Genomic DNA, 27,872 nt, shown 5'->3' on the forward strand with positions numbered 1-27,872 from the left:
TCGACATCGCGCTGGCACCGACGTGCAGTCAATGGACCAAACAAGGTCCAGGGGCTACACTGGAAGCGCAACAAAGTTCTACTTACTTTTCTTTTTTGCGCCCGTTGCGTCAAACCGGCAGAAGATGATGTGTCTCGAACCGTAAGCCCCAAATTTCGACGGTAAAATTCAGCACCATCGGCAACTGACGGCAAACACCCTTCAGATACAGTGATATCAAACAGCTCTCTGCCACCACCAGTGACCAAAAAAGACGAGAACAAGTGATTGCCTCATCAGAAGCAAGTCAGTCACCTCAGGCAGTCACTGAACTCCCTCCATGTGACTGACTGACCCCTGAATCGAACTGCGCGTGACTGCCAGCAGCAACCACTAGCAACTACATAAACCCTCCATTTTTCCCCAGTCGCTTTGTACTGTTCGCTGCATTCAACAGTGTTTTCTCGACACCTCTTCGGCGCACACATCAAGCTCACTTGGTTTCTGCCCATGTTCTGCTGCAGGACGAGCCCAAGGATTGAACATGACTTTCGTTGCGCGGGGCGTTTGGCGGAGAAAGACACTTTGGGCACGGTAGAATGGATCAACCGACGTCAGACTGCCGCATTGCCTGTGAATGATGGCGGACAGGACGAAGACGTGATGATAGAGAACAGCACTTCGCCGTCGCGCTTGCTCCGTGAGACGGTAACAGGCGAGCGCACTATCAGAGCCAGGCATCTCAATCGCAGCACATGCCGCATGTCCCCTGACTCCCATCTATTCCGCATGACCGCCACCACCGACACACGGGCGAAGTATAAAACCTCCCTTTTCTCCCTCTTTCCACACTCAGCAGCGCAGTCTAACCACAGCAGACGAAACATTCGCCAACAGAGCCACTGCACCAGAGTCTTCATCGTCCATGCACTGTCTGTTCTCTTTTCGCCTTGCGTGGATTTCGTTTCAGGAATCGCACGGCGGCGCGTAGGAGAGAATTTCAAGCACTAGGTGCATGCAGCACGAAGGCGTAATAATGACGGCCGACATAAAATCGTAGTGATGACAACCAACACGATCTCTAAACAATACACCGCAAAACAAAATGCGGTTGCCGCGGTGTAAGCCAATCCAAGCAGTCAAGCACCCGCGAGCAAGAAGTAAAGGAAGCCGTCCGTGAAAACGTCAAGTGTCTACCCCTCGTCCGTCCTCCCTTCCGTCCCTCTCCTTGCGTCCCCAAACAAACACGCAACAACAATGCCAACCAACGACCAACGAGACAAGGGATGGGAGAGGGCGGGTGACGTACCCACGAATTCAAAAGCTCGACCAAAAAAGCCCCTTCAGCCGGGCAGTAGCAGTGGTAGTAGTATAAGATAAGGTGAATATAGTAGTAGCAGTGTTAAAAGTAGCAACACCAACAGCGAGCGATCAACCAACCAGCCAGCCAGCCGCCCATGATCCATCCGTCCATCCGATCCGTCCATCCAACCAACCAATCCGACCAATCCTATTCCAGCCCAATTCCGTTGTCAGCATACCATACCGCGCCTTTGCCCTGGCGATCCGATCATTGAGAAGAAAACACCTCCTTTTCCCTCTTCAGGAGAGAGGGAGAAGAGAGAAAGAGAGAAAAGGAAAGAAAAGAAGAACAAGCGAACACCATAAGCCGCAGCCGCAGCCAACGACAGACGTACAACAGACAAGACAGCCAAACAGCGAGACAGCCAGACCGACGAGAGGAGAAAAGGAAAAAGAGAAGAAAAGAAGGGACAACAAACGCTTCATTATCAACACAGCAACGACGACGACGACACGGAAGAAGAAGAAAAATGACACGACACACGACGACCCCTTCCTCATCATCAACACCATCACGAAATTACTACGGTCTCTTTTTGACCTTGCCCTGTCCGCCCAGTCCCAAGCCAGCTAGCCCGCCGCCGCCTGCCGTTCTCCCACCGCCGCCTCCTGCTCCTCCACCTGCGGTATTAGCTGCGACACCTGCGGCCAAACCGTTGCCGCCGGCGCCGACACCCATGCCAACGTGGCCCATGCCCGATGACGACGCGGCGTGGGCTTGGTGGTATTCGGCGTGCTTTGCGTCGGCGGCGGCGTCGCCGCTGCCGAGGAGGTAGCGGCGGCCGAGGCGGTGCAGGTGCGAAAAGGACGTCGATGACAGGTGGATGGCGACGAGCCAGGCGCAGAGGATGTTGGCGAGGTGGTGCAAGAGGTAGGCGTACGTGACGCCGTAGATGGCGGCGTAGCCGGCGAGGGTGAAGAGGAGGGCGTTGGTGAGGTAGCGGATGCTGGCGCCGTGTCAGTACATGCGTAGTTGAAAGACAGAGAAAGCAACGGCTTACCGGTTGGGAACCCTCGGAATCATCCGCCCCGTGCTGAGCGTCTCGACGAGGAGGATGAAGGGCATGATGGAGAGGATGTTGTGGTGTGAGGAAAAGGGGGTGAGCCAGTGAACGGCCAGATTACGGATCCAGACAACGAGGACGGGGACGTTGATGGGGAGGATCCAGATCATTAAGATGAGCATCGAGTGCGCATAATTGTAAAAGTTGTAGTTGGCCTCGGATCGCTGTCCTGGGTTAGCGCTGTATGCCAAGGAAATAGAACTCGACTCACTGTTTCCCGCGCGATCCGGAGGGCCCTGATGCAGGTTGCTATATGAACGATGCAAAGGACCATGTACGCAAAGTGGTAGGGTATGAACGTGGAGACCATGAAGAGCAATATGCCAGTCGTGACAACACGCTGTCTAGTAGAGCTGACGGCAAAAGCCGCGGGAGAACGTCTGCAGCAAATCAGAAGCAGTTTTTTCCAGGTCGGACGAATTACGTACCTTCCCTCATCGCATTTCAAAACAGGCTTGACGAATTGGAAAATGGCAGTCAAAACGTGCACAGTCATCAACGTCAGATAGTTCATGGCGATGCATACGCCCGTGGTGATGACGCCAAACAACGGAACGAGAAACCAGAAAAAGGAATCCTGCGTGCCGAGCAGGAGGTCGTTTTTAGAATAGTCTATGGCAGACTCAGTGGCATTGCCACTCCAGAAGGGTGACCAGCGCGAACCGTGGCGAGGGCCATGACCCGCATTCGCAAAGGACATGCCGAAAAAGGTCAAAGCGATGAAAAGGACCGGAAGAGATGATCGCAAGCACTGGTTGCTACTCTCGGAAAAGGACATGAAGACGCCTGTCTTGGTTAGCGCGGTCAATTACAATGTGAAACGAGCTTACCAGTCTCGTCGTAGACCTTGAATTGCTTTCTCAAGATCAAGGCGACGGCAACCAGCGGGAACGTTGCAAAAACGACTCTGTACCGCATCCAAAGCTTCCCCAGACTGCCAAAAAGGTCTACATCCAGGGAGAGGTCTAGAGATCTTTCGCAGGTCGGATCGGTCCAGATTTGAAAAGACAGTGCATTAAGGGTATCCGAGTTCTTGTTGCGCTTGAAGGGGGGTGGCATGTATGGCGCCACTCCGTGCAAGTTGATGTCGGCTTCTTGCACATTGACGTAGAATTTTGATTCGTAGACCTCCTGGATGTACTGGCGGAGCAGCGGAGTGAAGAGTGGCTCGTCCTTGCATTCCTTGTTATTGATGCGAAGCTTGTAGGCCAACAGGCTCGAATGAAGGGCCGGAATCTTGACGTCTACAACCATGGGCCGCTTTGCAGGAAGCTTCAAGTGCAAACCGCTTGATATCAGCTGTCTCAGTCCAGTGTCCGTCTTGATCAGAGAATCGGACCGCGCGCTAAACTCGGCAATGACCCAGCCGCTGGTGTGTTCTGCTGCCTTGTCGACCACAGCCACGAATTGGTGATCTGCAAGATCTTCCACGTCATACTGGAGATAGGAAAACGGCTGCCGCTTATCAAATGGAAACTGGGACTCCTTGGTTGACGCTGGTAGCGTGACAACGTCGTCGGCCGCATTCTTGCAGGCCAAGCGTGTCGATCCTGTGCTGTCCCCGGAAAGATCCATGTCCATGGAGAAAATGGCAGCCGACTGTCCCGCTTGGAGGGGAAACACGCTGCAGAAGAGGACCTCGAGCTTCCCGCTTTGGCCAGAGGCATCGAATTGCTGATCCGTAAGAAGCGTGAATTTCCGGCCTTCTGGAGCTCCATGGGGCGGCACGGGGAGGAGGTAAGCCTTGGGTTTGCTGGTTTGGCCCAAGGATCGGAGGGACAGGCGTTCGCCCTGAGAAATGATCGAGTTTGAATTGTCCTCCAGAGTCAAGAGGGTCCTTGGATCCTTGTGCGGCAGCGTCTTTTCTGCAACATCTTCCAAGCCAGTCAAAAACCACTTTTTGAAAATGCGCATTCTTTCCGCGCGGGGCACCGTTTGAGTTGATCTCGAAACGTCCACCACGTCGTACAAGGCCCTTATCACGCTCTTCCGTAACTGGTCGCACCAAGTGATGGCCAGATGATCCATTCCAGTCCAAACGTGGGGTATCGAAGGCGTAAATACAGTAAATCCGTGCGTCTGCGGCACCAGAGAGGACGTGCTGGCATAGTCTGAGGGCACAACGGTGTCGAGACCTCCTCCAGCAATGGAAATGAGTGTAACGTGCCACAGAGGGTTGTCATTGGCCCACTGTTGCGAGTATGCATGTCTCCAGTAGGTGTTGATCTCCTTGTACGTGTTTACGATTTCGGCGTCAAACGAGACGGGAGGCCGCGCGTGCGGGGCGGAGAGGGTGATGATGGTGTTGATGGAATTCGTCTGATAGTTTGGCATTGTGAGCATGGTCCGAGCTACGATGCCTCCCATGGAATGTCCGACGATGATGACGGAACTCGGGTCTGGTAGATTGTCGTTCCTGATGGACTTTTCCGGGTTGTGGTACAGTGACAGAATGTAGGCGATGGCATCGTTCAGGTATTCGGCTTGGTCGAGCAGCGTCTGACCGTGAAAGGCTGTAATGTCTTCGTTGAAGTCTACCGAAAAGAAGTCGAGGGCTCTCTTGCCGTTTGCGAGGGCATCCGGGTCGTTTTGGATCCAGTCGTGGTGGTAGTATGCGGCCTCGGCGGCCAGGGAGCGAACCTGGCGATAGCTGCCAGCGTTTCCGGGAATGAAGAGGACGGGCACACCCTTTACCTGCGAATGGTCAGCCTGCGATGCGCGTCGGGGGGAGGTGGCAGTGATACCCTGGCATCCTCATCGATCAAGCCCTCCCTGTACATGTATAACGAGTATTTGCTGGCGAATCGCGTGTGCTCGGTGTCGAAGTCGTCGTATTTGACGTACGCTGCCCACATTTGCGACATTGCGCAGCCCTTTGCGTCCAATTGGCGGGTGAAGAAGCTCTGGACAATAGCGAAGAGCAGGACAGCGGCCAGCACCATTGTGGCCAGAGTCAACAGGGACAGGTTCCATGGATTGCGCCATCGCGACCTGCGGCGGCCGTAACCTTCAGCCATGTCGTCTGGTGTTATGTCCCTGGTGAGCATCTTGGGTTGCAGCAGGTCCTTGTCCGACAGGGCCGAAGCGCAGCGGCAGGCTGTTGTTGAGGCGGTGTGGGAGTCGGTCCAAGCGCGCGACTTGGTCAAGCAGGGCGTGGCTTGGCCAGTGTCATGGTCTCGTCGGCGTCGCTCCTTGGGTATGTTGGTTGCGCCGTCGGTCGAGGAGCGCGGCGAGGGAGAGGGGGGAACGGGAAGGCGGTGTTGGGTGGTCAAGTCGTCGCCGCCGCCGACTCGGTTATGGCCATGCTCCGGGTGCAGACCACGCGAACCTGGAGTCGAGGACGCCGGGACTACTCGCAGTAGGGCGGGCGCGCTTGACGTCGGTGCCGGATCCGGAGGCGAGGCGCTACTGGGGCTGGTGTCTTCGTCGTCCTCCTCGGTCGCAGAGCCGGATGGCCGTCTCCTCATTTAAAGCGCGTCTTTCGAGAGCCACGCTGGGGATTTGGATGGCAGCGTAGGGATGCGGATTGGTGATTGGCCGGGAAGAGAACCGAGGAGGAGGGACAAGGAAAAAAAAAAAAATTAAAAATCCACGGAGGCGCAAAGCCAAAGCCTGAGCGTGAGGGCGGAGCGGAGGACGAGTTGACGCAGGCCAAGGCTAATGTAGGTGAACTGGAGCTGGTGGGAGGGAGTGTTGCGCGTTCTTCAAGCGGGGGAAAAGCAAACGAGCGACTCGAGGCGGTGCGGCTCTGAGGGGGTCGTCGGTGGTGGTGGTGCTGGCGCAGCAACAGGAGCAGAGTCTGGAACGGCGGCGGGTAGGTAGAGAGCGGTGATGTTGGAGGAGGAGGAGGAGGAGGATCGGGAGGACGACAAGAAGAAGAATAATCAATTCGGTTCTCTTTGACAGACGGCACACACGCACAACCATCTCACTGAGCCAGGATCGAGGGCCGCGGCGGGTGACCCGTGCTGGCTAGGTGTGCTGCACGTCGTTGTTCTCTAACCTAACCGTCAGTCTGCAAGGAGCTGCTCTTCTCTGTCTGCCTTCTCCCACGTTGGCCGTCCATTGCACCCGCTTGGCGCCGCTGTCACCCATCCTGATGCTCATCCATCCCGAATCCTGTCCATTGACTGTTGTGTCCATCTACGCAGCCTCATCTCCGTAACGTCCCATCTGAGCCACCACTCCAAAGGTACGCCGTGGCGTCCATGCGCGCCCCCATTATTGCCCACCGATGCAGCAGGATCAACGCCTGGCTGGCCCGTTTCGGCTTCTTCACCACCGCCTTGAGCATCCCGGCTATAAAAAAGATAAAAAACGCTCCCAAGGCGCCCAAGGAGGTCGCTGTCGCCGATGACTAACCCCCGGCACTTCACCACAGATCCAAAAAATACGACACATCAAACCTGTCAGTCTGCCTCGTCCTCTCCCTCCTCAACAGCCTCCCCCTGCTCCACGCCGCCTTCTAGCCCTTGTCTTGTGACCCCCTCGTCGCACCTCCAAGCCGTTGCGTGCTGCCGTACCACATCGATTGATCCGTCTCGCCCCCCCTGAGTCCCGCGGCCGCCGCCGCGCCTAACACTCTTCAGGCATCACGATTCATTCGAAACAACAACACAACGCTTAGTTTTGCTCTGCCGTGCGCCTGCTGCTATCACCACCCCCGGCCCCGTCGTTCAGCGGCCCAACCGTCACCACCGGGTTGAGCTTCGCCATGGCCTGCTGATGCCGCTGCTGCACCTTTTCCTTGCGCGCGCTGGCTGCCCGCATCTTCTCAAACCGGCCCTTCGCTCCGTGCTTGATCCTGGTAATCATGTCTTGCGCCTTGCCCTTGTTGATCTCGCCCACCGCCAGCTTGCCGTCGTCGTCGCGGAACTTGTTCAAGAATTCAATCTGCGCCTCACTCGCTGCCTTTGTGCGCCAGCTCTGCCACTTTTCTATAAAGATGAGCGGAAACTTTTCCGCCGCAAACGTGTCCGCCGCACGAATCGCGTGTTCGAGCGACGGCGCTTCCGCAATTGTCTGCGGCTTAAAATACGGCGATCTAGACTTGCGGCTCAGGTAAAACGGCATGGCCTGTGTGTGCTTGACCGCAAAGAGCTCGGGCTCGTCCTCGTTTCTCTCCACGATCAAGAACCCTACCTGGTTGCACGTCAGCGCGAACCGATCCTGGCCCACGCACACCCATGCGAAGTTGCTGAGCTGCCGGACCGCTTGGTCGACCCTGGTGTCGTCCAGCAAGTCTTGGATCGAGCTGTAGTCGGTAAACGTCACGGTGCTCCTGATTTCCGTGTGCTCGCCGGCCGTCGCGGGAGCAACTTGGGCAATCCTTTCCTCTCGCACCTGCTCTTGCTCTTTGCGCTCTTTGATCTTCTTCGCATCCTCGGCACTGGTTTGTTCGAGGAGCGCGTCTGGATCCAGACCAAGCAGAGTCGGTGTCGTGAAGATGCCGGTCTGGAGAGCAGCAACCATGTCAATGATGTGGCAGTCCTTTTTGCCCGGGAATAACCGCATTCCCCGACCAATCATTTGAACGAGCAGACTTCTGGACCGCGTCGGCCGCGCCAGCAGCACGCAGTCAATGTTGGGGATGTCAGTGCCCTCGGTGAACACGCCGCAGTTGAGCAGTACCGGATACTCGTTTCGTCTGAATGCATCGACTCGCTGTGACCGAAGTTTGTTTGGTGTATCTCCAGTGACATATCTGGCGTCGATTCCGTGCCGACGAAAGGTCGCCGTCAGCCCAGTCAAATGCTCCAAGTCGACGCAAAACACAAGTGTAGAGTTGCGCTTTGCCGCCTTGACCATCCACGACCGCACCGTAATTTCGTTGATTTCGTCCGTGTTGACGGCCTGTGACAGTGAGGAGGTCTGAAAGTCACCATTCGCCCCGAGCTTGACCTGGGAAAGATCCGCCTTGGTCGAGACCGTTGTGAAGACGACGCTCGACAGCCAATTGTCCTCAATCATTTCCACGTAATCCTTGTGATAGACGACGTGGTCGATGACGGTCCCAAGCCTCCTGCCATCGAACCGTGAAAGGGTGGCAGACACGCCGACGAGAGCGGTTTGCGGGTTTGTGTTGTTCTTGAGCCCAAACCAATCCAGCGCCTTGAGATAGGTCTCGGCGACAATGTGATGCGCCTCGTCGACGAGGACAAGTTTGAAGCGACGCGGATCGAATTTCTCAATTCGGTCTCCGGAAATGATGCTCTGCACCGATGCGACAGTGATGTCGGCCGCGCCAGACGCGTGGATGTTTCCCATTTCTATGTCAACCGTCTTGCTTGGATATGCATTGGAGCAATGTCTTGCGGCCTGCTCGACCAGCTCGCGCCGGTGGGCTAGAATGAGCGTCTGTGTCGCATAGTCGTCCGGCGCAGGTACACGATCGATGAGTTGCGTAAAGATTACCTGCAGGTGGTTAGCGACGCGTCGAAGCAGGCGAGCCAGTATTGCACACTGTCTTTCCGCTGCCAGTGGCTAAAGACACGCCGAGTCTATTGTGACCGCGGTTGAGATAGTCCAGTACGCTCTGAATACACTCTTCCTGGTAATCGCGCAGCTGGATTGGCGTTCGCGTGGCGAGCGGCGCCGGCGGAGGTGGAATGGGCGTCTTTTGCGCTTTAGTTCGGGCGCAGCGCACGCCGGGAATGGCGGCCCTCGGGCGGGCCCCAAAGAGTACGGCTCTCAGCACATGGCGACCGGCTCGCAGCATGAGGCCGTAATGTCATTGGAAATGCCTTTGAGGGTGGTTGAATGGTTCACACTGCGACAAGGAATCAAGGGAATTTTGGCCATAGCGTCAGTTATCTCCGGTCGGTAAGCCCGAATCCAGGAAGAGGCCCGTGCACACTGCTAGCCGAATCATCGCCGTCTCATCTTCGAGTCCAGGGCGGCCCTTCAATTGGTTGCAAACCTAGACTTGCAACCCCAACTTTTTTCCAAGATGAGCGACACGGCCATCGAGACGGACAACAGTGATGACGGCGCTTTTGATCCGCATGAGGAGCGCGCCACGCCTGATTCGGATGCCGACAAACTTTCTGTCGCCAGGAAAAGAAAGAGACGTGTTGATGCTGGAACCAACAGCAGAGCAAAACGCTATCGCAAGCTCTATCACCATGGATACCGAGAGCTTTACAATTCCGACATCGCAGAGGTCGTCGACTTCGTAGCTCTGGGCCAGCCCGGTCGCCTCAAGCCCTCGCAGATTGGCGCATCACACTGGACCATCACAGAAAAGCAGCGCCTGTTCACCGCGATTGAGAGGTTTGGGAGAGACCGAATGCAAGACTTGACATCCGCCGTAGAGACCAAGTCTGAGACCCAGATTCGAGAATACCTCTTGCTACTGGATCAAGGCATGGTAGAAGTTTTTCTCAACCAAGGAATTGATTATCAACCGCCCCGCCCGCACGAGATCCCAGCTGCGTACGAATTGAGTGATGAATGTTGCAGCAAGCTTGATGAGACAGCAACCGCTCTATCATGGTACCAGCATTCTTTTGAAGCCAAGCAAGAGCAGGAAAGGCATGGCAAATTATGGCTGCTCACATCGACCCTTGCCGACCAGATTGACGAGGCGTTCAAAAAAGCTGTCAAGAAACAGAAGGGTAAAAAGGACACGCGTTGGAATCGATACAAGGCATACGAAGACGAGGACGATTCTGACCAAGAGGTGGACGAAGAGTTGGGTGACGACGAGAAGGTCTTGCTGGAGTCTGTCCCCGCCGCATCACTTTTGGACTTGTCCAACTGGCTTCGGCTGTCAGATCACGTCTTCATGAACGCTGGAGGCGACAGAGCAGAAGAGAACTGGCGATCTATAGCAGAGGAAGACGATGAGCTGGGCATTTTTCACACGGCCTTTTCAGATTTCCATCGCCTCGCTGTCAGCGTCACTAAAAGACTCGTCCTGGCCGCCCTGAATCAAGCCGAGTCACGGCTTAGAGCAACGGAACGAAATTACAAGCACGCTCCCGAACCGTCTGTCAGCTCCAGCGACGTTTATACCGCGCTAGACATGCTCAATATGCCCAGAACGGCGAAGGAAACCTGGATCAAGATTCCCGAGCGTTGTGGTGTGCAAGTATGGCAATCCACCAGAAATAGCAAGGGCAGGCATCATTTTAAGGGCTATGACGAGGTTGAGCGGATGCTCGGTGGAAAGCCACCTCCAAGACGACCCGAACGGGATGCAGACGACGCAGTTGAAGAGGAGGAACTCTCGGAGGATGGAATCGCATCGCAAGACCAACACACGGGCGACGAGAGCGATGATAGTGATGACGACGGCGCAGCAATAGAGCAGGACCAGTACGAGACAAGGATGGAAGCGTACGCGGGAGAATACGACATGTATCAATCTCAGGTTGAAGAGACTCGGATTATGAAGGCCATCGGTTTGCCAGCACCAGTCAAACAAGCCGTTCTCACGGATCCTCCAAAGAGGCGAAAGTTTGCTACTGGTCTCGAAGATCTGGTCGATTGGAGAGAGCATGTCGACCACAAGGCAGCCTGGGAAAGATATGGCCGTCCCATTTCCGACACCGATTTTGCTCGGGTTCAACATGCTCTTGTTGATGGGGAGGCAGAACCAGAAGAGAACCCAGAGCCTGCGCAATTGGAGCTCAAAAGCGACGCCCCGGGAATTGACGATACGTACTCGGAGAATGAGGAGCTTGCGCAAGAAGAAGAGCGAGCGCCCGAAGAACCAACAGAAGAGGTTGTCGTACGACCCGGACGTGTTTTTAAGCCACGACAAGCTAGAACGGAAGCAACGTTGATCATGGGAGAACTGCCCCCCTACCCTGAAGGGAACGGCGATGTTTTATCCGAAGATGGGGAGTATGATGAACAAAACCAGTGACGCTCGCGGAAACGACAGCTTGCATTCCAACTCCGACTCTCCTATCTCCGAATAGTGTTCCTGTATCACCGGAGACTTGCTTGGCTCTGTCAGCTTAAAAGCTCAATTGGGGATTGCACAGAGGCGGGGTTGAAGCGAGGGGGATCAGCCGGCGCCATGGCGTCATCCCGCCGCGATGGGATTGAACTACACAACAATATGCCAGGACGGCCGACTTTTCCGAGCTGGTATGCCAGGCTTGGGACGGCTGCACCGCCATTGAAAAGCATGGAATGGACACGTCACTTTCTCGGTTTTCCTCCTTCATCTTCGACTAGTTGAAAGCCGTGGACATGCTGGCAGTCTTTCTCTTGCTTGCTTGTGCTACCGCGCAGATTATAATTCAAGATGGCTCTGAAACGATTCTCCGCACGGACAATGGTTCCTACGGGCCCCCGCTTGAGGAAGTGCACTACTACTGGGATCAATTTCCAATAGGCCTGGCGCAGTCGAGCGCTGGTCGTCTCTTTGTGTGCTACACACGAGGCGAGTATGCCTACACGCTGGGAGAAGCCGTCAACAAGTCGGCCGAACGACCTTATCCATCTGCCGAATTAAATCTGCCAGTTTCTCAACTTGGCACCAGTTTCAATGGAATCCCCTTTGGCAGCAGCGACTCCACCGCCTTTATCAGCGTGCAGGCCCTTTACATTACACCGGAGACTCCAACCCGAGATGAGACCCTGTGGGTTCTGGACACCGGACGGCCATCCGTGAAAGACTCCAAAGGCGCCAGCACGTCGCTTTGGGCGCAACCAGGAGGCCCGAAGCTCGTGGGCATATCTCTGCGCAACGACTCGGTCTACGAGATATTCACCTTCCCCGCCGACGTCCACTATCCAGACAGCTACATGAACGACCTCCGCTTCGACCTGCGCGCCACAATCAGCCCCGGCGGGCGCGGTGTGGCGTACATAGTCGACTCGAGCGACGAAGGGCGGCCTGGCTTCATCATGGTGGACCTAGGGACCGGCGAATCCTGGCGACGCCTCACGCAGCACCCGTCCGTCCTGCGGGTCGAGCGCGACGTGCCGTCGTACTTCGGCCACGCCTTCTACCAGCGCGGCGTCGGCTCCGCCATCTCGACCCTGCGCGAGGGCAACGACGGCATGCAGCTGTCTCCCGACGGCGCCACCGTCTACTACTCGGCGCTCACCTCGGACTACCTGTACGCGGTGCCGACGGCAAACCTGCGCGCGCGCGATGCCGACGACCCGCTCGCCGAGCTCGCCGCTGCCAACAATGTCAGCTGTTTGGGCCAGCGCGGCGGCAATGCCAATGGCTTCGAGGGCGACGACAATGGGCTCGTTTACATGCTTATGCCTGAGCACAACGCCATCTACTACTACGACCCCCGCGACTTGCAGACGCACACGTTTATCCGCGATCCGCGCATCATGTGGCCTGACTCGGCCAGCGTCGCGGAGGATGGCTATCTCTATGTCAATATCAATCAGTTGCCGTTCCAGCCGCAGTGGAACAACGGTGTCGATTTGAGGATCAAGCCAGGCGCTGTGTTGAGGGCGAAGCTGCCGAATGGTGGGAAGAAGATTATGGGATTGGTGTAGGTGTGTGGGCTTAGGAAGGAGGAAATGGGTTGCGGCGAAGAGCAAATCATTCAAGATTATTCAGAGACGAGCCGTCAAGCAATCGAGGTTGCTCAAACCAAAGAACCAAGCACGCTCTAAATCCTAAATGAGATAGGGAGCATCAACACTCCTTAGATGAAAATGAAGCAAACATTCATTCGTACGCATGCTGAGTGATATGATCAATCTTTTCATTCTCCAATTTGTGAGCTCTTCAAAGGTCGCAAGAGTACGAAAAAGCTTTGTTATCCCAACGCCGACTAATTATTGCCTTTCATGTATACCATCAAATCAGAAACATTTTCCCTTCCAATCCAAAAAACAATGATATCCTGATCATGAACGCCCAACCAGAGCGCCTCACTCCTCTCAAGACAAACCATGACGATTCTCCATTCTAATGCTTCGTCGGCACCACAGCGCGGATCCTCCTGCGATACTTTTCAGGCAACCGATAGTTGATGGGCGACTCGGAGCCCACGAAGATGAGGCCATCGTAGACGGAGCACCCAGCCAAAGCGCCCAGGCACGTGGCAATCCAGGGGCCCCAGAGCCACCACGCGCCCCACTCGGTGAACATGGGCAGCTTGTACCCGACCATGACGCAGACGAGACGGGGGCCAAAGTCGGAGACGGGTTTGAGCGCCGCGCCCGTGTTGTAGCCTAGCGTCATTTTTTGCACCGTGATGACGAGGCCGACGATGAAGGCGTGCAGGCCAGCGCCTGGGGGATTGTTCTGGTCGTCGCCTCTGTCGGTAATTGTCAGTATGAGGCTCTATAGAGGGAAGTTGGGCGATGACCTACAGCGAAAGGATGCACATCATCATGACAGCCGACGCCAAGAATTGTGTGAAAAATGCCGACTCCATCGACAGATAGTCTTGTGGCGATGAGTAGAATGAGCTGGCCGAGGTGACAAGACCCGGGTCCACGGAGTGTATCAAGTCATGGTAGATGGCATAGGCAAGAGCCCCGGCAACGACGCTGCCGAGAGTTTGAACGCTGGCGTAGATGCACATCTGCTTGAAGGGAAAACCGCGAAAGATCCAAAGCGCTAAGGAGATCGCCGGGTCTGAAAGACACATTAGAAACATTCCGAATTCACTGGTTGAAGACGTACTCATGTGTGCACCAGAAACACCACCTCCCAAGTAGATTCCAAAGGTGAAAGCCAAGCCCCATGCCCAACATGAGGTCTCATACGAGCCATATTGTCCGTTGGATAGATTGACTTGCAGGGTCGCACATACGCCGAAAAATATCGACACGGTTGTCTTTCAAGCAAGGGTAAGCAGAGACACTAGCAAGTCTTTGGTCATGACTTACGCAAAGGAATTCAGCCATGGGCTCTGGATGTTTTGCTCTCAATTTGGCCCACCAATTTCTCAGCTCGTTCGGGTCCGTAGTTCCGTCCTCTGCCGCATCGGCTTCACGCTGACCGATTGGCTCCGCGTCGATAGCCCATTCGGCGTTGTCATTCTCAGCGTGTCCCAAGTTTGAGTCGTATGTTTGCATGTTGTCCGAATGAGAATGTTTTTTGGAAGATCGATCCTTGTCTTCGGGTGACTCCTTTTCTTCTGGGATTGTTTCTGCAGTCTGTGGTCTGTTACCAGGCTGTTCCTGTTTTTCGGGTGATTGTTGTGTGCTGTTTTGGGTTCCAAAAGTAACTCTGCGACCTGGATTTGGCCTCTCGATGCTGTCAGAGTCTCCGGATTTGCATCTCGATTGTTCATGGGTTAAATCTGGCTGGGGCTGGGACTGAGAGTCAGGCCGCGCATCTCTGGATGCCGTGCTTCTCGCGCTTGAACGAGGCCTCTCTTGGGTCGGTGGTCGCGAATTACCTTTTTCAAGGTCGGCCTCTTTGGCGTCTTCCTCTTGAATACGGTCTGTATTTGACCTCCACCGAACCTTTCGAGGTAACGGCTTTCCAAGACCGAAGATCGGCTTGTCAGGACCTGCGCCATACCAGGGATTGACTTTATAGTAGTCGTCCTCGATCTTAGGGTTGAAGCTAGCTGCCGTCGACGTACGATCTCCCATGTCTGGTCGGTCTGACCATTTCGACGCCTTGCTCGCAGTGGTCATGTAGCTGGGATACCGAGAGCTTTTAGATCTGCCTGTGCGTATGTGAGCGGTGGTTGTTCAAGCCACTATCGACAGTCTCGTGAACTTGGAAAGAATTCGAAGCATCCAAAGAGAAATTCGACCGTACCTCCAAAGCCTGGGCGATTTGAACCTGACGAGTCGTTGGGATTCATGTTTTGAACCGCATCGTTGACTGCTTGTTGTGCTTGCTTCAGCTCCTTCATCTGCCTTTGATTCTCTTTCATCAAGTCTCGCAATTCTCCAAGCTGGTCGATGCTTTCTCCAGCGGTCGACTTTTGCTCGTCTTCCACCGGCGCCTGGCCATGATGTCTAGAAAAGTAATCCATTGAAGGTGGAGGCTCCTGGGCCTGATTAGGGGAATCGGTGTTTGAATCTTCAGTTGTAATTGTTCTGCTACTGGAAGTTTCTGGCTTAGAGTCTTCGGTAGAGTTGCTGTTGTCCGAGTCTGGACCGTCTGAGAATACTGGGCGATTTTCTGTCCAAGTCAGCTACGCTCGACAGTTTCGCTCTGACAATGGGTTTATTGAATGAGTTTTGATGATGGACTCACCACGGTCTTGACGAGGCATGGCTTTAGAAAGGGCCGATTTGTTGTACAGGGGTTCTCGTGGGGAAGCGACAGCGCAGCCAAAAGTTCCAACCCAAGGCGCTCCCCTCCAGCAGATATACTTTGCGATAGCATATCCATTGTTTTTGACGTCAGCATCACATAAAACGCTGTGGAATTTCAATAACGCCATCAGGTGTCCTGTGCCACCCGCATGTGGGTCCAGCCTGACGTAGATTAAGGTTCTCCCGCTGTTGTGCGTGGCACGTTTGGCGAGTGCGCCATTAAGCTGGGACGCCATGCTGGTATCTCTTTGCCAGGGAAGAATCCCATGTTGAACGCCAAGTCGAAGATCAGACACTTTGGTGGAGAAAGCGTTGCCAAGTGGCTGAGAATGCCAGAAGCACCTGCAAGGGAGGTGCAGAGCACGGATATCCAAGTTGGGTGCGTGTTCCCTTGCAATCCGTCCAAAGTATTCGGGAGAGACGGTTCCGTGCGTTCAAAGGCCATGATTCTGATCAGAGTTTGCTTTGAGCTATTTGCAAATGACTCAATGATTCAAATGCTGGTCAGAGGGCAAACGAAAATTGAGACGACGGGGATTAATGGGCGCTGTAAGCTGCAAGCAGAGTCGGCGTGCGGGCCAACGTCATGATAGGGTTTTGGGCGAGTCTCGGGAGCGAGAAGAAGCATGTCCTTGCGCATGGCTGCAGCGGAAAGGTGGAGCCTCAGAGTGGAATGCCATGCGCCAAAACCGGATTGCCATCTCGAATTTTGCCGTCTGCAGACGAGAATTGCATGTCTCTCAGGAGAACACGAAGGCCCACCAACGTCAAACGTGGCAAATCTGCGGCCAGAGCATCGGAATGTACTACGACAATCGACGATTTGCAACGGATCAAACCGTGGACAACGGATGTTTGCTCGCAGGGACGGGTGCTGGTGCTCGACGTGTCCCTGGAAGATAGGGAACCGCGAGGTGGGACTGGATGGGGTTCTCGCGCTCGCAAGGACCAAGCAACTGATTCAAGCAGTGGGTTTCGCGCGTCGAGAGTGGGAGACGGAAAACTTGGTGGTGGAGGACGAGGGACGAGGAAGGAAACGATGGGATCCATGGGTGGCACCCGACGCCACGGCTGACGCTTGGGCCATCCATGTCTGTCAACCTCACCTCAGGTCTCGCCTTTCCTTCCTTCCTGTCCCTTCCATTCCTCAGATCCCTTGCCATCATCAACGGAACCATCTGTCCTTCTCTATCGCCCCTGGCCGTCGACGCCTTGTCCCACAGGCTCTGGTTGTTTCAAAACATTCACCGCTGCTATCCCCTCCTTGGCCCTCCCGGCATCTCTGATTGTTTCCGTGTCGTCATGGGCCACCGCCTTCGCCTCACCCTTCGCGCATGTCGTGACGACAGTAATCCAGGACCATTGTTGACACTGCCCTCTCTTGACTACTAGATTCCAAGGGTCGTCGAGGCTTGCGGTATCCAGGCAGGCAAGCGTCCCTGAAATGTCGCGCCTGAGCAGCAACCGCCTCGTCCAGCGTACAAGTTGCATGCATACTGCGAATCTGGCGGCCGACCAGTCTTTTCCATTGCCTGAAAGAGCTAGGAAATACGGGAATATGTCTCCCAACGACAAAGTATCAGTGGTCAGCATCACGTGTGCTAATGCGAGCGGTTACGAGAAGTCCGACGCACCTGCAACTGCGGCTGCTTCAGCAAGCCTCAACACCAAGACCCAAACACAATTTCGCCCACTGAGAGCACCGCCTTTTGCTCCTCCAGGCAGTCATCGTCTCGTTGTATAAGAATAAGCCAAGTCTGATTCCAAATGTCGCCGTCAGTACATGCAGCACTGAGTCGCTCACATTTCATCATCTTCACATTGACTGTCACTCTTTGAAATCTTCTTCCGTCTTCTGCAAAGATGCACCTCCTCTTTGGCCTGTCCACCCTCTCTCTCCTCTGCACCGCCACCCTTGCCTCTCCCTTTGCACTTGTTTCTGACCTCGACGCCATTCCCACCAATTCAAGCGACGATGCGCGTCTCAACGGAGGCCGTGGAATCCCATTCTCCGAGCCTCTGACCAAACGTGCACCTGAAGAAAGCGTCGCAGTCAACGTCGATGGCTCGACTGGCTCAGCCAACGTGACGATTGGGCCCGCACAGCCTCCAGCAGCAGCAGCCAACGCCAACAACACTGTAGCCAACAAAAACGCTGGCATTCACGGCCCCAAAGCAGCTGCCCTTGCTCTCCAAGCAAAACGCGGTGCCAGGCCCTTCTCCGACGGCATGGGCCTAATCGGCCTCAAGGAAGGCGACAACATGGCAGGACCCATGCCCCCGGGCATGGCCAACATCAATCAGGACGGTCAAGGTGAGATTGGACTGCGTCCAGGAGAGATTTCCGCAGCAGGTATTGCCACGGCCTTGGGACTTCCTGGTGGTCGCGACCACGACGACGACCGAGACAGGGACCGCGACGATAGGGACGACGACCGCGACAGAGACAGAGCCGGCCCGCCTGCACCGCCGACGCCTCCTCCTGGCCCCCGCGGCGACGTGGACAACAGGAGCGGAGCTCAAGGCGTCGGTAGCCAGCCCTTTGCCCCGTTTTCGATGCGCTACGCCGCGCCGCCGCAGCCTGAACAACCCCCGCCACAGCCACAGCAGCCTCCGCAGCGCGATCAAAGGGAAGAAGAAGAAAAGCAGCGGCAGCAACAGGAACAGGACCGACAGCGCCAGGAACAAGATCGGCAGCGGCAGGAGGAAGAACGCCAGAGACAGGACAGGGAGAGAGAGGAACAGGAAAGGCAGCGCCAGCAAGAGCAGGAAAGGCAGAAACAACAACAGGAGGACCAACAGCGTCAAGAGAGACAGCGCCAGAAATATCCGGCCATCGCCATCGGCCACGGCAACGACAACGACCGGCCGAACGAGGACGTCAGACAGCCGCAGCCGCCGCCGCCCTCTTGGCAGCCTCCGCAGCCTCTCCCTCGTCCGGAGCGCGATATCCAGCGCGATCGCCAGATGCCCCCGCCGCCGCCGCCTCCTCCACAGGCGCAACCGCCGCCGCCACCCTCTTGGCAGCCGCCGCAGCCTTTGCCCCGTCCAGAGCGCGACATCCAGCGCGATCGCGGTGGACCGGGAGAAGCGCCGCCGCCGCCGCCGCCGCCGCCGCAACGCGCTCCGGCGTACGCAGGCGGTGGATACAGTGGGCCGGATCACCACTAGACCAAACACCTACGTGTGGCTCTTTCTATCGATGTGGGTTGGGGGTCGCAGGTGGTTAGTGTAGCAGTCGCAAATCTATCTTCCTTTTTTCAAGAGAGCTGTGAAATTTCAACTGCTTTGCAAACAGCAATGCCCGCGGTCTCTGTCTTGAATGCTGGTTTACTGAACCCCTACCTCACCCCTGCCTGACTTGAAAGCAGCTCAACACCATTGACTGGTCGGAAAAAGAGGACCAGCCATGTCATCTTGTGGCTGATGTGTGGCGGGTTAATGTGCGAGGTGGGTTGGTTGAGTACATAGGTAAATGCGTATAGACCATGTGTGTACTGGCTGGTGAGATTGGGGAAAGGCAGGCTCCATGTGGCCCGGCCTACGCTTACAAGGAGGATCCGTGGCCTTCTATAGACAGGATTGGGGAAGCGTCCTACATGTCGACAAATTACATGTACAACGGGGCTCCGTCGCAAATGCACATGCTTCGCTGTGCAGGACCACCGAGGTTTCAACAATCCCACATCGCCAGTCCATGGGACTGTAACAACATTGGATTTGGAGACTAGCTTCTCCACTCTGCGGTATTAGGAAGACATATGCTCCCATTGAATCCAGACATAACTTTTGTCAAACTCCATGATGGCTGGTGAGAGCCGACACCAGCATGTCCTCTGCAAATCCGGCAGGACATATCGACAACAAAAGCAAGACTCCTTAACTCCCCTCCGTAGATTGGCCTGCTGGTATAAATGCGATAACGCCGGGAGAAAGACGTTCGCGGGCAGTTGTCCCGACTTAGGCCACGCTTCCGCCCCTCGTGCGCTTGCCGCCGCGCGGAGTCTCGATTTCGCCCTGTGTGCACAAAAAGTTTAGTGGCACCATCACCAGCGACGTGTCGTTCAGGAGACAAGGCTGACCCTGGTGCGCTTGCGGCCGGACCTGGGCGCGTCGGTGCTTATGCCAGCCAGGACCTGGGGGGCTGAGGAGCTGGGAGCGGCGTCGTCGGCCGTGGTGGTGCGGGCAGAGCGCTTCTCTCTTGCGTCCAGGACGAGCGACAGCACGTCGAAACCGAACTGCGGGTACTCGAGACACATGGCGCGGAACTCGGCCTCGGCCGCGTGGCGGAGGACGTGGGAGCGCGTCGCCCAGAAGGCCGCCACCGGCTTGCGGATGGTCGCGTCCGTGGGCGACGTCTCGGCGTAGACGAAGCGTGCGTATGCGATCTCGCCCTTGGCCGTGCTGCTCGTGCGGTGGATTTTGCCGTGCGCAAGCGACTTAAGCTCGGGCAGGCCAAACCGGTCGGCAAGTGCGTACACGCGTGCGTGCTTGAGCAGTGCAACGCCTTCATTGTCGGGCTCTGGAACAGTGGGATCGTCTTCGAGCGGTGAGTCTTTGGAATCGCTTGTGCGCTTCGGGAAGTAGTCTCCGTGATACAAAAACTCCAAAAGTGAGCCGGTTGCCTCGAGATCTTCGTTAGGGAGATCAATTCTTCGGGGCTAAATCATGAGCGATACGTGAGCAAGAATCGTGCCAGATTTGGAATGGTGTGCTTTTCGTACAGTGGCTTCGTTGAACTCCGCAACTCTCTCGTTAAAGAAGGGCGACTTGGTGAGCAGAGCCTGGTGCGCCGTGAGCTGCGTCTGGGCCTCGCCTTGGCCGACCATGATCTCGACAATTGGGCTCTTGAGGTAGCTGTGTGACGAGTAAGCTCGTGTTCATCCAGATCTCCAGCGCAAGACGGGTCTGGACAACTGGCGCCGCGCAGGCGGTGCGCCAGTTTCCCCGGGTTTCTTACTCCAAGAATCGAATAATCTCAGGCGCCTCTGGCTTGACATCTGGAAGCATCGAAGCGTCCTCGCCCTCACCCTCACCTTCCCCAGCACCAGTTGTAGGCTCGTTGCTCACTTCGGCTGGCGTGCCCTCAGCGGGCGTCTCCTCAGCACCGTCCATCTCCACGTCTCCGGCAGGCGTGCCCTCTGCGGGCGTCTCTTCCGCACGCAGTTTAGAGTCCGCCATTGTATCTTTGCTCTTTTATCCGGTTTTGAGGTGTTGCTCGCGCGGATTGAAGGTGGGTGAAACGCGACGAGGACGCGATGTGGGAAGACGCGTCAACAATTTGGCGGCCAGTGAGCGTCGAAAATGTTTTCGTAGGAGTCAATTGATTGTGCCCAGTTCATCCGATGCCTGGGACAGACTTGTAAGAGCAGATGAAAAGACCGTGGTTGGTGGTGTGGAGGTGAGGTTGGGAGCAGGGTAAAGTTCTGGGTCCAAGCTTCACGCGCGCGAGCGCTCTTTCCCGACTGCGCGTGTCAAGGTGACGAGTCTTGGCAAAATTTGTACTTCACCCACTCTTGAGCCAAAGAGCTGATTGTCCCTGAGGAGCCAGTCGTATTTGTCATATTCTTAAATGTGTGCATTATCAAAAGAGTCTAGTAATAGCTAGTGCTCGCCCAGAAGCAGTTGCATCTGCCAATGGCTTAATCCAGAACGCCCGGTGGAATAGGTATTTCCTTTTGCAAGATACGCTGATGCGCCAGCCCGATGCTCAAATCAGATTCGACCACCGTACTCTCTGAACCTCTCGCCAGTCGAGGGGATAGGTTTCTCGGCCCTCAATAGCCACAAAAACCAGTCCTCGAGAGGCAGGAAAACATAAAAGATCTTATTACAGGAATACGCAATGAAGACGTAGCACGCTGATACAAGCGCGTCCATGATGTAGTGGTTCGCCGTGGCGACGATGACTGTCAGAATGAAGACGGGGTAGGCGAGTCCGACGAAAAGATAGAAAAGCTTCCAGAACGGACCCTTGCGCATCTCTCCACGCTCGAGGGTGCGTCGAAAGAGTCCGGAGTGGTAGACGAGCGTCAAGCCAATGCAAAAGGCATAGCCGAAATGCATCGACGGCATGGCAGCCAAAGAGTTGACGTACTTGCCACTCATCCAGACTGATTCGGCGTCGTCGTGGCGTACTGTGTCCAGAAATCCGTACTCCTTGGGAAGAAGGCGCGGAGGCATGCACGGATAAAAGATGAAGGTCAGGAAGGCGAGGAAGTTGGTCAAGGTCATGGTACGGCGGGCCACAGCGAAGGTAGGATGGGATGGCGCAATGTAGTAGTACCAGCAAATGAATCTGCAATACGATCAGAGACGAACGTTGCTCAAAGACGAAGTTGTCCTTACCCTACGGTTCCGGGGATATGAATGAGAGCGTATGCCTTGTTCAGAAACGTCAGAGCATCCTGGTGGCCGCGCATGAACCACTGCTGAACCTGCCGCTCCTGGACGGGAAACAGGAAGCTCAGCCAGCTGAGATGCTCCACTTCCAGAACCTTGATGCCATGCGCTTGGGCGACATTCCAGATACCAGTCTTGGCAAAGATTCGCTGCGAAGTGATTGCGGTCATGCGGTAAAAGGCGTAATTGATGATCCAGTAGAACATTTCAATCAAAAAGGGAAATTTTTGCAAGATGCGGCTGTGGAAGTTGTTCTTAAAGCGCGAGGTATTGGGCGTTTGCACGACGAAGCCGAAGCAGCACTTGCGCTGCTTGGGCATGTGTTTGGACGCAGCGATGGGGTCTTGCGCATCGTCCTCGTTCTCGGAATCGTAGTGCAGGAGACTGTCGCTCGAGAGGTCCGATCCAGGCTCATCGTCCAAAATGGTCTTGTGCCGGTTTCTCGACTGGCGGAATACGGAGTAGTCTCTTCGTCGGGTCATGTACATTGCGCCGAACAGGATCGAGGCCACCATCTACCAAATTGTTAGCCTTTGGCCCCCTATTGCGCAAGGCTTTTCAGCGTTCGTCGTACCACTGGCTCCGCCCAGCCTGGCAGAACCCATGCCGGCTTGCTATTCCATACAGGATCCTCTACGGGATATGTGATGGTGTCTGGCTTCCCCATATTCGCCTGATGGGCTTGGGCGCGCGCTCGCGGCTGCGAATCCGGAGGTATCCGGAGTGGAGGCGGGCAGCTCGGTGGTTGAGGTCCGAGGATCGAGGGTTCGCGACGACGTTGTGGTAGAGAGGGGCACTGGCAGCCTCTGGTGGCTCTACAGGCACAGTCGAAGTGGGCGAGGGGAAGGCGGATTGGAGTGTTCTTGACATGGACAAGAGTGCACGAGGAGGAGTTCCCTTTTGGAGCCTGGCTGGCCGGAGTCGACGGACGATGCATCCGGTCGGCAGGGATACGCGCGTGCTGACGGTCCAAGACGGACAATGCCATCTCGGGGACGGAATCTTTACCGGGCGCCTTGGCCCCCAGATGCCAAGCAACACCAACAATCCAACGCCTGTAACTGTCGTCTGCCAAGCGCAGGCTAGATGCTCTAGCAACTTGTCGCGTCCTGGTCGGCCATGTCTAGCAAGCCTCGCGAGCTAGCCGTTGGCCGGACCCTCTGCTGGGCGACCAAAGGTCAACACAACCCTGCTCCAGGGCCAGTCGCCCCAATTTGGCTTTCCAGGCACAGGGCAGCGAGGCTGTACAGTGCACCCAGCGTCAGGGAGGCATCCATGTCACGGACCGCTGAGAAAACAGTGCCATCGTTGCGGCTGCTCTGCCACCCTTAGGTCCAATCTTGGCTGCCTATGTCCATGAGTATAAATACAGCCAACTCCAAAATACCTGTTCAACGCTGCACAATTTGGCCCTTGGCAATGCTGAAATGCGCCATGATATCCCCACTGAGCTTTTCCTTTCGTATAACGTAAATCGTTCCCACCTTCTACGCCTGCGCCCGCCGGAGCTGGAGATGCCAAATAGGAAAAAAAAAAAAAAAAAAAACCACACAAAAGCATATCAGTATGGCGAAATCAACATTAGGAAAGATGGTCAGAATGCTTGTTCTTTACATGGCGCTGTAGGTTGTCTTTCCTGGAAAAAACCAAATCGCACGAGTCGACTGGACAAGGATGCTTTCTCGGTCCTTTCGAGTGGGTACTCTCGTGTCGTCTGAGATCTTTGGGATAAACAAAGCTCAAATCGCAGTATGCGTAGTTACACTTGTGCGGTCGGTCTGAGGCTGAGGTGTGGGATGTCTTGAAATGACGACTGGGGACATTGGTTAGCAAGAGCGAGGATATCAAGGGCGGACAACCGTGTTTGTCACTTACTCCAGGTCACACTGTCGGTCAAAAACGCTGTCACAGTCGCTGAAGCTACACGGGAACCCGTTTGTGTTGCGTCTCAGCCGCTGCTTCTTCGCCAGAGGAGCCACAGGCGGCTCTTCGAGCCCAAACCCAAAACCGGGGTTGTACGTGTCCGAGTTCCAAGCGATCATGGCCTCGTCGTCAATTCCACTCATTGAACCTGATTGCCGAGATATTCTCGCCATTGACGCTGGGTATGGGGAAGGCTCGGCCACGTGTGGTACTTGGCTAATCGAAGGAGCGAGCTGCATGGCATCTCGAGGCCATTCGGGGTGTTCGAGGAAGTCAGCCGCCCTAAGAACGCTTTCTATGCCTGATGAAGGCTGGCCAAGGTCAGATGGTGAACGCTACTGGGAAGACATGGACATACCAAGGCTCGTTGTATTCCATGTGCGCATAGAACATCTAGCCCGCAGATGGTGCAGAACGACAGCAGGCCGTCGGGGTCTCCATAAGGAGGGCCTGTCGAAGAGTCAAAGGCAAATGGGTCGAAGGGATAGTCCGGAGAGGCTTGGGCGGCATCTGCTAAGAGAGCAAAGAGCAAGAGGGCGAACAGCAGATTTGGCATGGCGGACCCGCCGTTGGCGACGATGTTTGTTCGACAGAGGAAGGTTCAACGAGGAGGTAGAGCCGCAGCAGGAGAATGTGTTGCAACAGTACGAGGACGTGCCGGGCGCCAGGTTGTAACGAGATGTCCAGAGCGCAGTGCTTGGTGTGGCATGGCCATGTTGGCTGGAGTCGGTTTAAAAGTACCAGTAACGGCGGCCTCTGACACCCGTGACTTGTAAGTGAGGCGCAGCGCAAAGATGACGGCAATGCAGCATGTTGGATATTCTGAAGGAAACGTTTGTCAATGGTATCGATAGCTGGTCAGAATCTTCGGTGAGATGAAGACGTGAAGTGTGTGTTGATAAAGCAGAATTTGAGGCATGTTCAGTGTTGTTGGGACTGACGGAGCCGCAACGGTGGGAAGCTGATTCCGAGCGAGAGAGAAGCGAGGACTGCCGGCTGGGTAGCCAGAGATGAGATTGAGGTCGGCAGAAGATGTGACTGTCTGGAGCTCAGGATTCGTGGGCTCGGAATGCAATCAGTATGAATTGCGGCATTGACATGCGGTGATGGAGACGGTTGGAGTTTGTCGTGAGCCCAGTTGAAGGTCGAGTAGCGGCATTGCGTCATGGGGGAGAGACCCTTTGCCGGACCGGGAAGTGCCTCGAGCCTCCCGCCGGCGTCCTTGTCAGCCGCGGTAGCCCATCGGCTTCAGATGCCGACTAGACTGTTTCGACTCGCTCTCCATCCCATCCAGATCACCAAGCTTTTTCCACATCGCCTTGGTCGCTCGACTTGGTGCCGCATTGGTGTCGCCCCTCGCCCTTGTCATGATATACTTATAGACCCCGCAATCACCGCTCCGCTCGCTCCCACAATGAGGGTTACCACCGATGCCCTTCGCGGCTTGCGATTCCTGGTCCGCGAGGGACATCGACACACTGCGCCAAAACGCCGCTCGCTATGCACCCACTGCACACGATGTTTGCGCCTCGAGGGCTCTCCGCCTCGCCTAGCCATACCCAGACATGGCCGCGTGTTGGGAGCTGCCGCCACGCGAGCCTTTCACCAAACCAGCTCTCGGCGACTAGCCACTGTGGAGGCCGTAGCGAATGGTATGGACCGAGTCCGACACGCTGCCGCGCGTGGACAAAGCTAATGTGAGCTTTGAAGAGCAACCGCACCCGCGAGGTCCCATCGCCGAGTACGATGCGCGCGTCGAAGCGGGCAAAATAAGAAATGACGAACACCAGCGGGGTATTGTGCGCCAGCCTCCTCTACCTGCGCCTAGGCTGACAATAGACAGCCATCATCGAAAATCTTCAAGCGCTTCACGAGACCCTCTCCCACTACACGCCGCCTCCTGTCAAAAAGCCAACCATCGAGTCTCTCCAACCGCAAAAGCAATCCATCTTCAGTTCCCTGTTCGGCGCCAAAAAGGAGGGCGTATGGAAACCCGAAATACCGGCAAACCTACCCAAGGGGATATACATGTATGGGGACGTTGGAAGCGGCAAGACTATGACCATGGATCTCTTCTACGAGACGCTGCCGCCAAACATCAAGACCAAGACGCGGATACACTTCCACGGCTTCATGCAGCAAGTGCACCGCGATCTCCACAAGATGAAGATGCGCTACGGGAATGACATGGACCTGGTCCCGTTCGTCGCTGCAGAGATTGCCGAACAGGCGCAAGTCCTCTGTTTTGACGAATTTCAGTGTACCGACGTGGCTGACGCCATGATCCTGCGCCGGCTCATTGAGTCCCTCATGTCCCACGGTGTTGTACTCGTCACAACTAGCAACCGACACCCGGACGAGCTCTACAAGAACGGGATCCAGCGCGAGTCCTTCATTCCCTGCATCCAGCTTCTCAAGAAGCGCCTGCGAGTCATCAACCTCGACTCGCAGACGGACTATCGCAAAATTCCAAGGCCGCCTTCAGGGGTCTACCACCACCCGCTGGATGCATCGGCCAAGACACACGCTGATCGCTGGTTCCGATTCCTGGGCGACTTTGAGAATGACCCGCCGCATGAAGCCCAGCATACGGTCTGGGGGCGCGAGGTCAGCGTGCCGCGAGCCAGCGGCAAGGCGGCCATGTTCACGTTCAACGAAATCATCGGACGAGCCACTGGCGCAGCGGACTACCTCGAGTTGATGCGCAACTACGAGGCCTTTATCATCACCGACGTGCCGGGAATGAGCCACAAGACGCGCGACCTGGCGCGGCGCTTCATCACCTTCATAGACGCCGTTTACGAGAGCAGAGTACGTTCCGCTGCCACACCCCTGCTGCTAAGCTGTCTGGCTAATCCAAGACATAGGCCAAGCTGGTCCTCACCACCGCCGTACCCCTGACCGAACTCTTCGTCTCGGCCGATGAGCTCTCGGAAGCTCGTTCCAACCCCTCAGTCAACATCCCGACCTCACCAACAGCATCCGCTTCGCACCAGACGTCGGCACAAACCGGCGGCAGCGGCGGCGCCGACGACAACATCTCGGACTCGATGCGCTCGCTCATGGACGACCTGGGCCTCAACCTGGCGACGCTCAAGCAGACCAGCATCTTCAGCGGCGACGAGGAGCGCTTCGCCTTCGCGCGCGCCCTGTCGCGCCTCGTCGAGATGGGCAGCCAGGAGTGGGTCGAGCGCGGCATGGGCCTCGAGAAGCTGGGCGGCCAGAAGGAGCGCGACAGCTGGCTCAAGACGAGGAGCAGATGGCGCGAGGACAGCATGTGATGAGGTGTCACAGGTAGGCGGAGCGATGAAGTTGAGGGCGAGGAGCGCGCATCTTTGGTTGCATTTGAGGCGTGGCATACGTATCATATCTCTGCTGTCTGTTTCTACCATCTCGGCACCATTTCTTGCGTCGGGTAGGTCTCTGACCACACCACATAGCCAGCATTCACCCCTTTTCTGCTACTCTTCTGTATCATGCACCCATCTAAGCCATAGGCTACTTGTATAGTGCACACACGACAGGCTCCATTGCATAGAAAGCGTGCAGCACTTTTCCAAACATGTCTTTTCCGATTCATCTTTTCTATCGTGTCTCGTCTTGTCTCGCCGGTGACCCAGCTATCCCATCTTGTGTGTGTTGTCTACACTACACCATCCATCCGACCACCATGCCGTCCTTGTCTTGTCCAGCATCCACGTTTTTCGGATCCAGCCCGAGAGTCGCAAGAGGTAGGTGGATCAAGAGGCGGTCGTGGCGGGACGAAAAGTCAAGCAACCAAAACCAAGCCAATCAAAGCAAAGAAAAGCAAAGAAAAGAAGAAAACGCACAGGAGTAGAGAAGCAGTGATCTGTATCTACGTCTTTTCTTTCGCGGGGAAAGAGCAAAAGAGCAAGCTGTCATTATGAGAGGAGACGGTTGATT

At 55.8% G+C, this 27,872-nt stretch overlaps 11 protein-coding genes across 11 annotated transcripts; 5 read left to right on the forward strand and 6 right to left on the reverse strand.

Moving 5' to 3' along the window:
- Positions 1 to 1,427: 1,427 nt before the first annotated feature.
- J3D65DRAFT_280912 (GPI inositol-deacylase-like protein) lies at positions 1,428 to 5,967 on the reverse strand. The gene is made up of 6 exons (XM_066795068.1): positions 5,150 to 5,967; positions 3,236 to 5,099; positions 2,834 to 3,191; positions 2,617 to 2,785; positions 2,343 to 2,569; positions 1,428 to 2,288 (listed from the first exon to the last, which is right to left on the reverse strand). Exons 1-6 carry the CDS (start codon positions 5,870 to 5,872, stop codon positions 1,865 to 1,867), a joined length of 3,765 nt encoding a protein of 1,254 aa, XP_066656742.1. The 5' UTR covers positions 5,873 to 5,967; the 3' UTR covers positions 1,428 to 1,864.
- Positions 5,968 to 6,680: 713 nt separating this feature from the next.
- On the reverse strand, positions 6,681 to 9,175 carry J3D65DRAFT_280910 (putative mitochondrial ATP-dependent helicase irc3). The gene is made up of 2 exons (XM_066795067.1): positions 8,869 to 9,175; positions 6,681 to 8,819 (listed from the first exon to the last, which is right to left on the reverse strand). The coding sequence occupies exons 1-2, from the start codon at positions 9,121 to 9,123 to the stop codon at positions 7,029 to 7,031; spliced, it is 2,046 nt and encodes a 681-aa protein (XP_066656743.1). The 5' UTR covers positions 9,124 to 9,175; the 3' UTR covers positions 6,681 to 7,028.
- A 156-nt stretch (positions 9,176 to 9,331) lies between these two features.
- On the forward strand, positions 9,332 to 11,443 carry J3D65DRAFT_281010 (uncharacterized protein). The gene has a single exon (XM_066795072.1). It carries the CDS (start codon positions 9,355 to 9,357, stop codon positions 11,275 to 11,277), a length of 1,923 nt encoding a protein of 640 aa, XP_066656744.1. The 5' UTR covers positions 9,332 to 9,354; the 3' UTR covers positions 11,278 to 11,443.
- On the forward strand, positions 11,444 to 13,086 carry J3D65DRAFT_281009 (major royal jelly protein-domain-containing protein). The gene has a single exon (XM_066795071.1). The coding sequence runs from the start codon at positions 11,610 to 11,612 to the stop codon at positions 12,882 to 12,884; it is 1,275 nt and encodes a 424-aa protein (XP_066656745.1). The 5' UTR covers positions 11,444 to 11,609; the 3' UTR covers positions 12,885 to 13,086.
- Position 13,087: 1 nt separating this feature from the next.
- On the reverse strand, positions 13,088 to 15,404 carry J3D65DRAFT_281196 (aquaporin-like protein). Its single transcript, XM_066795075.1, has 5 exons — positions 15,118 to 15,404; positions 14,232 to 15,018; positions 14,026 to 14,179; positions 13,710 to 13,977; positions 13,088 to 13,654 (listed from the first exon to the last, which is right to left on the reverse strand). Exons 2-5 carry the CDS (start codon positions 14,988 to 14,990, stop codon positions 13,303 to 13,305), a joined length of 1,533 nt encoding a protein of 510 aa, XP_066656746.1. The 5' UTR covers positions 14,991 to 15,018; positions 15,118 to 15,404; the 3' UTR covers positions 13,088 to 13,302.
- A 579-nt stretch (positions 15,405 to 15,983) lies between these two features.
- Positions 15,984 to 17,197, forward strand: J3D65DRAFT_281229 (uncharacterized protein). Its single transcript, XM_066795076.1, has one exon. It carries the CDS (start codon positions 16,250 to 16,252, stop codon positions 16,907 to 16,909), a length of 660 nt encoding a protein of 219 aa, XP_066656747.1. The 5' UTR covers positions 15,984 to 16,249; the 3' UTR covers positions 16,910 to 17,197.
- J3D65DRAFT_281006 (uncharacterized protein) lies at positions 17,198 to 18,952 on the forward strand. Its single transcript, XM_066795070.1, has one exon. It carries the CDS (start codon positions 17,487 to 17,489, stop codon positions 18,792 to 18,794), a length of 1,308 nt encoding a protein of 435 aa, XP_066656748.1. The 5' UTR covers positions 17,198 to 17,486; the 3' UTR covers positions 18,795 to 18,952.
- A 568-nt stretch (positions 18,953 to 19,520) lies between these two features.
- J3D65DRAFT_281026 (uncharacterized protein) lies at positions 19,521 to 21,169 on the reverse strand. The gene is made up of 3 exons (XM_066795073.1): positions 20,584 to 21,169; positions 20,348 to 20,480; positions 19,521 to 20,284 (listed from the first exon to the last, which is right to left on the reverse strand). Exons 1-3 carry the CDS (start codon positions 20,802 to 20,804, stop codon positions 19,688 to 19,690), a joined length of 951 nt encoding a protein of 316 aa, XP_066656749.1. The 5' UTR covers positions 20,805 to 21,169; the 3' UTR covers positions 19,521 to 19,687.
- Positions 21,038 to 22,921, reverse strand: J3D65DRAFT_618757 (PAP2 superfamily-domain-containing protein). The gene is made up of 3 exons (XM_066799680.1): positions 22,600 to 22,921; positions 21,972 to 22,540; positions 21,038 to 21,921 (listed from the first exon to the last, which is right to left on the reverse strand). Exons 1-3 carry the CDS (start codon positions 22,690 to 22,692, stop codon positions 21,339 to 21,341), a joined length of 1,245 nt encoding a protein of 414 aa, XP_066656750.1. The 5' UTR covers positions 22,693 to 22,921; the 3' UTR covers positions 21,038 to 21,338.
- A 388-nt stretch (positions 22,922 to 23,309) lies between these two features.
- J3D65DRAFT_281002 (uncharacterized protein) lies at positions 23,310 to 24,686 on the reverse strand. The gene is made up of 3 exons (XM_066795069.1): positions 24,307 to 24,686; positions 23,901 to 24,259; positions 23,310 to 23,838 (listed from the first exon to the last, which is right to left on the reverse strand). Exons 1-3 carry the CDS (start codon positions 24,502 to 24,504, stop codon positions 23,607 to 23,609), a joined length of 789 nt encoding a protein of 262 aa, XP_066656751.1. The 5' UTR covers positions 24,505 to 24,686; the 3' UTR covers positions 23,310 to 23,606.
- Positions 24,687 to 25,185: 499 nt separating this feature from the next.
- J3D65DRAFT_618769 (AFG1-like ATPase-domain-containing protein) lies at positions 25,186 to 27,512 on the forward strand. Its single transcript, XM_066799681.1, has 4 exons — positions 25,186 to 25,600; positions 25,659 to 25,742; positions 25,792 to 26,759; positions 26,816 to 27,512. Exons 1-4 carry the CDS (start codon positions 25,201 to 25,203, stop codon positions 27,227 to 27,229), a joined length of 1,866 nt encoding a protein of 621 aa, XP_066656752.1. The 5' UTR covers positions 25,186 to 25,200; the 3' UTR covers positions 27,230 to 27,512.
- Positions 27,513 to 27,872: the final 360 nt, after the last annotated feature.

This window comes from Phyllosticta citribraziliensis (genome assembly GCF_038025025.1).
Source record: "Phyllosticta citribraziliensis strain CPC 17464 chromosome Unknown J3D65scaffold_4, whole genome shotgun sequence".
NCBI classification, from domain to species: Eukaryota; Fungi; Ascomycota; class Dothideomycetes; order Botryosphaeriales; family Phyllostictaceae; genus Phyllosticta; species Phyllosticta citribraziliensis.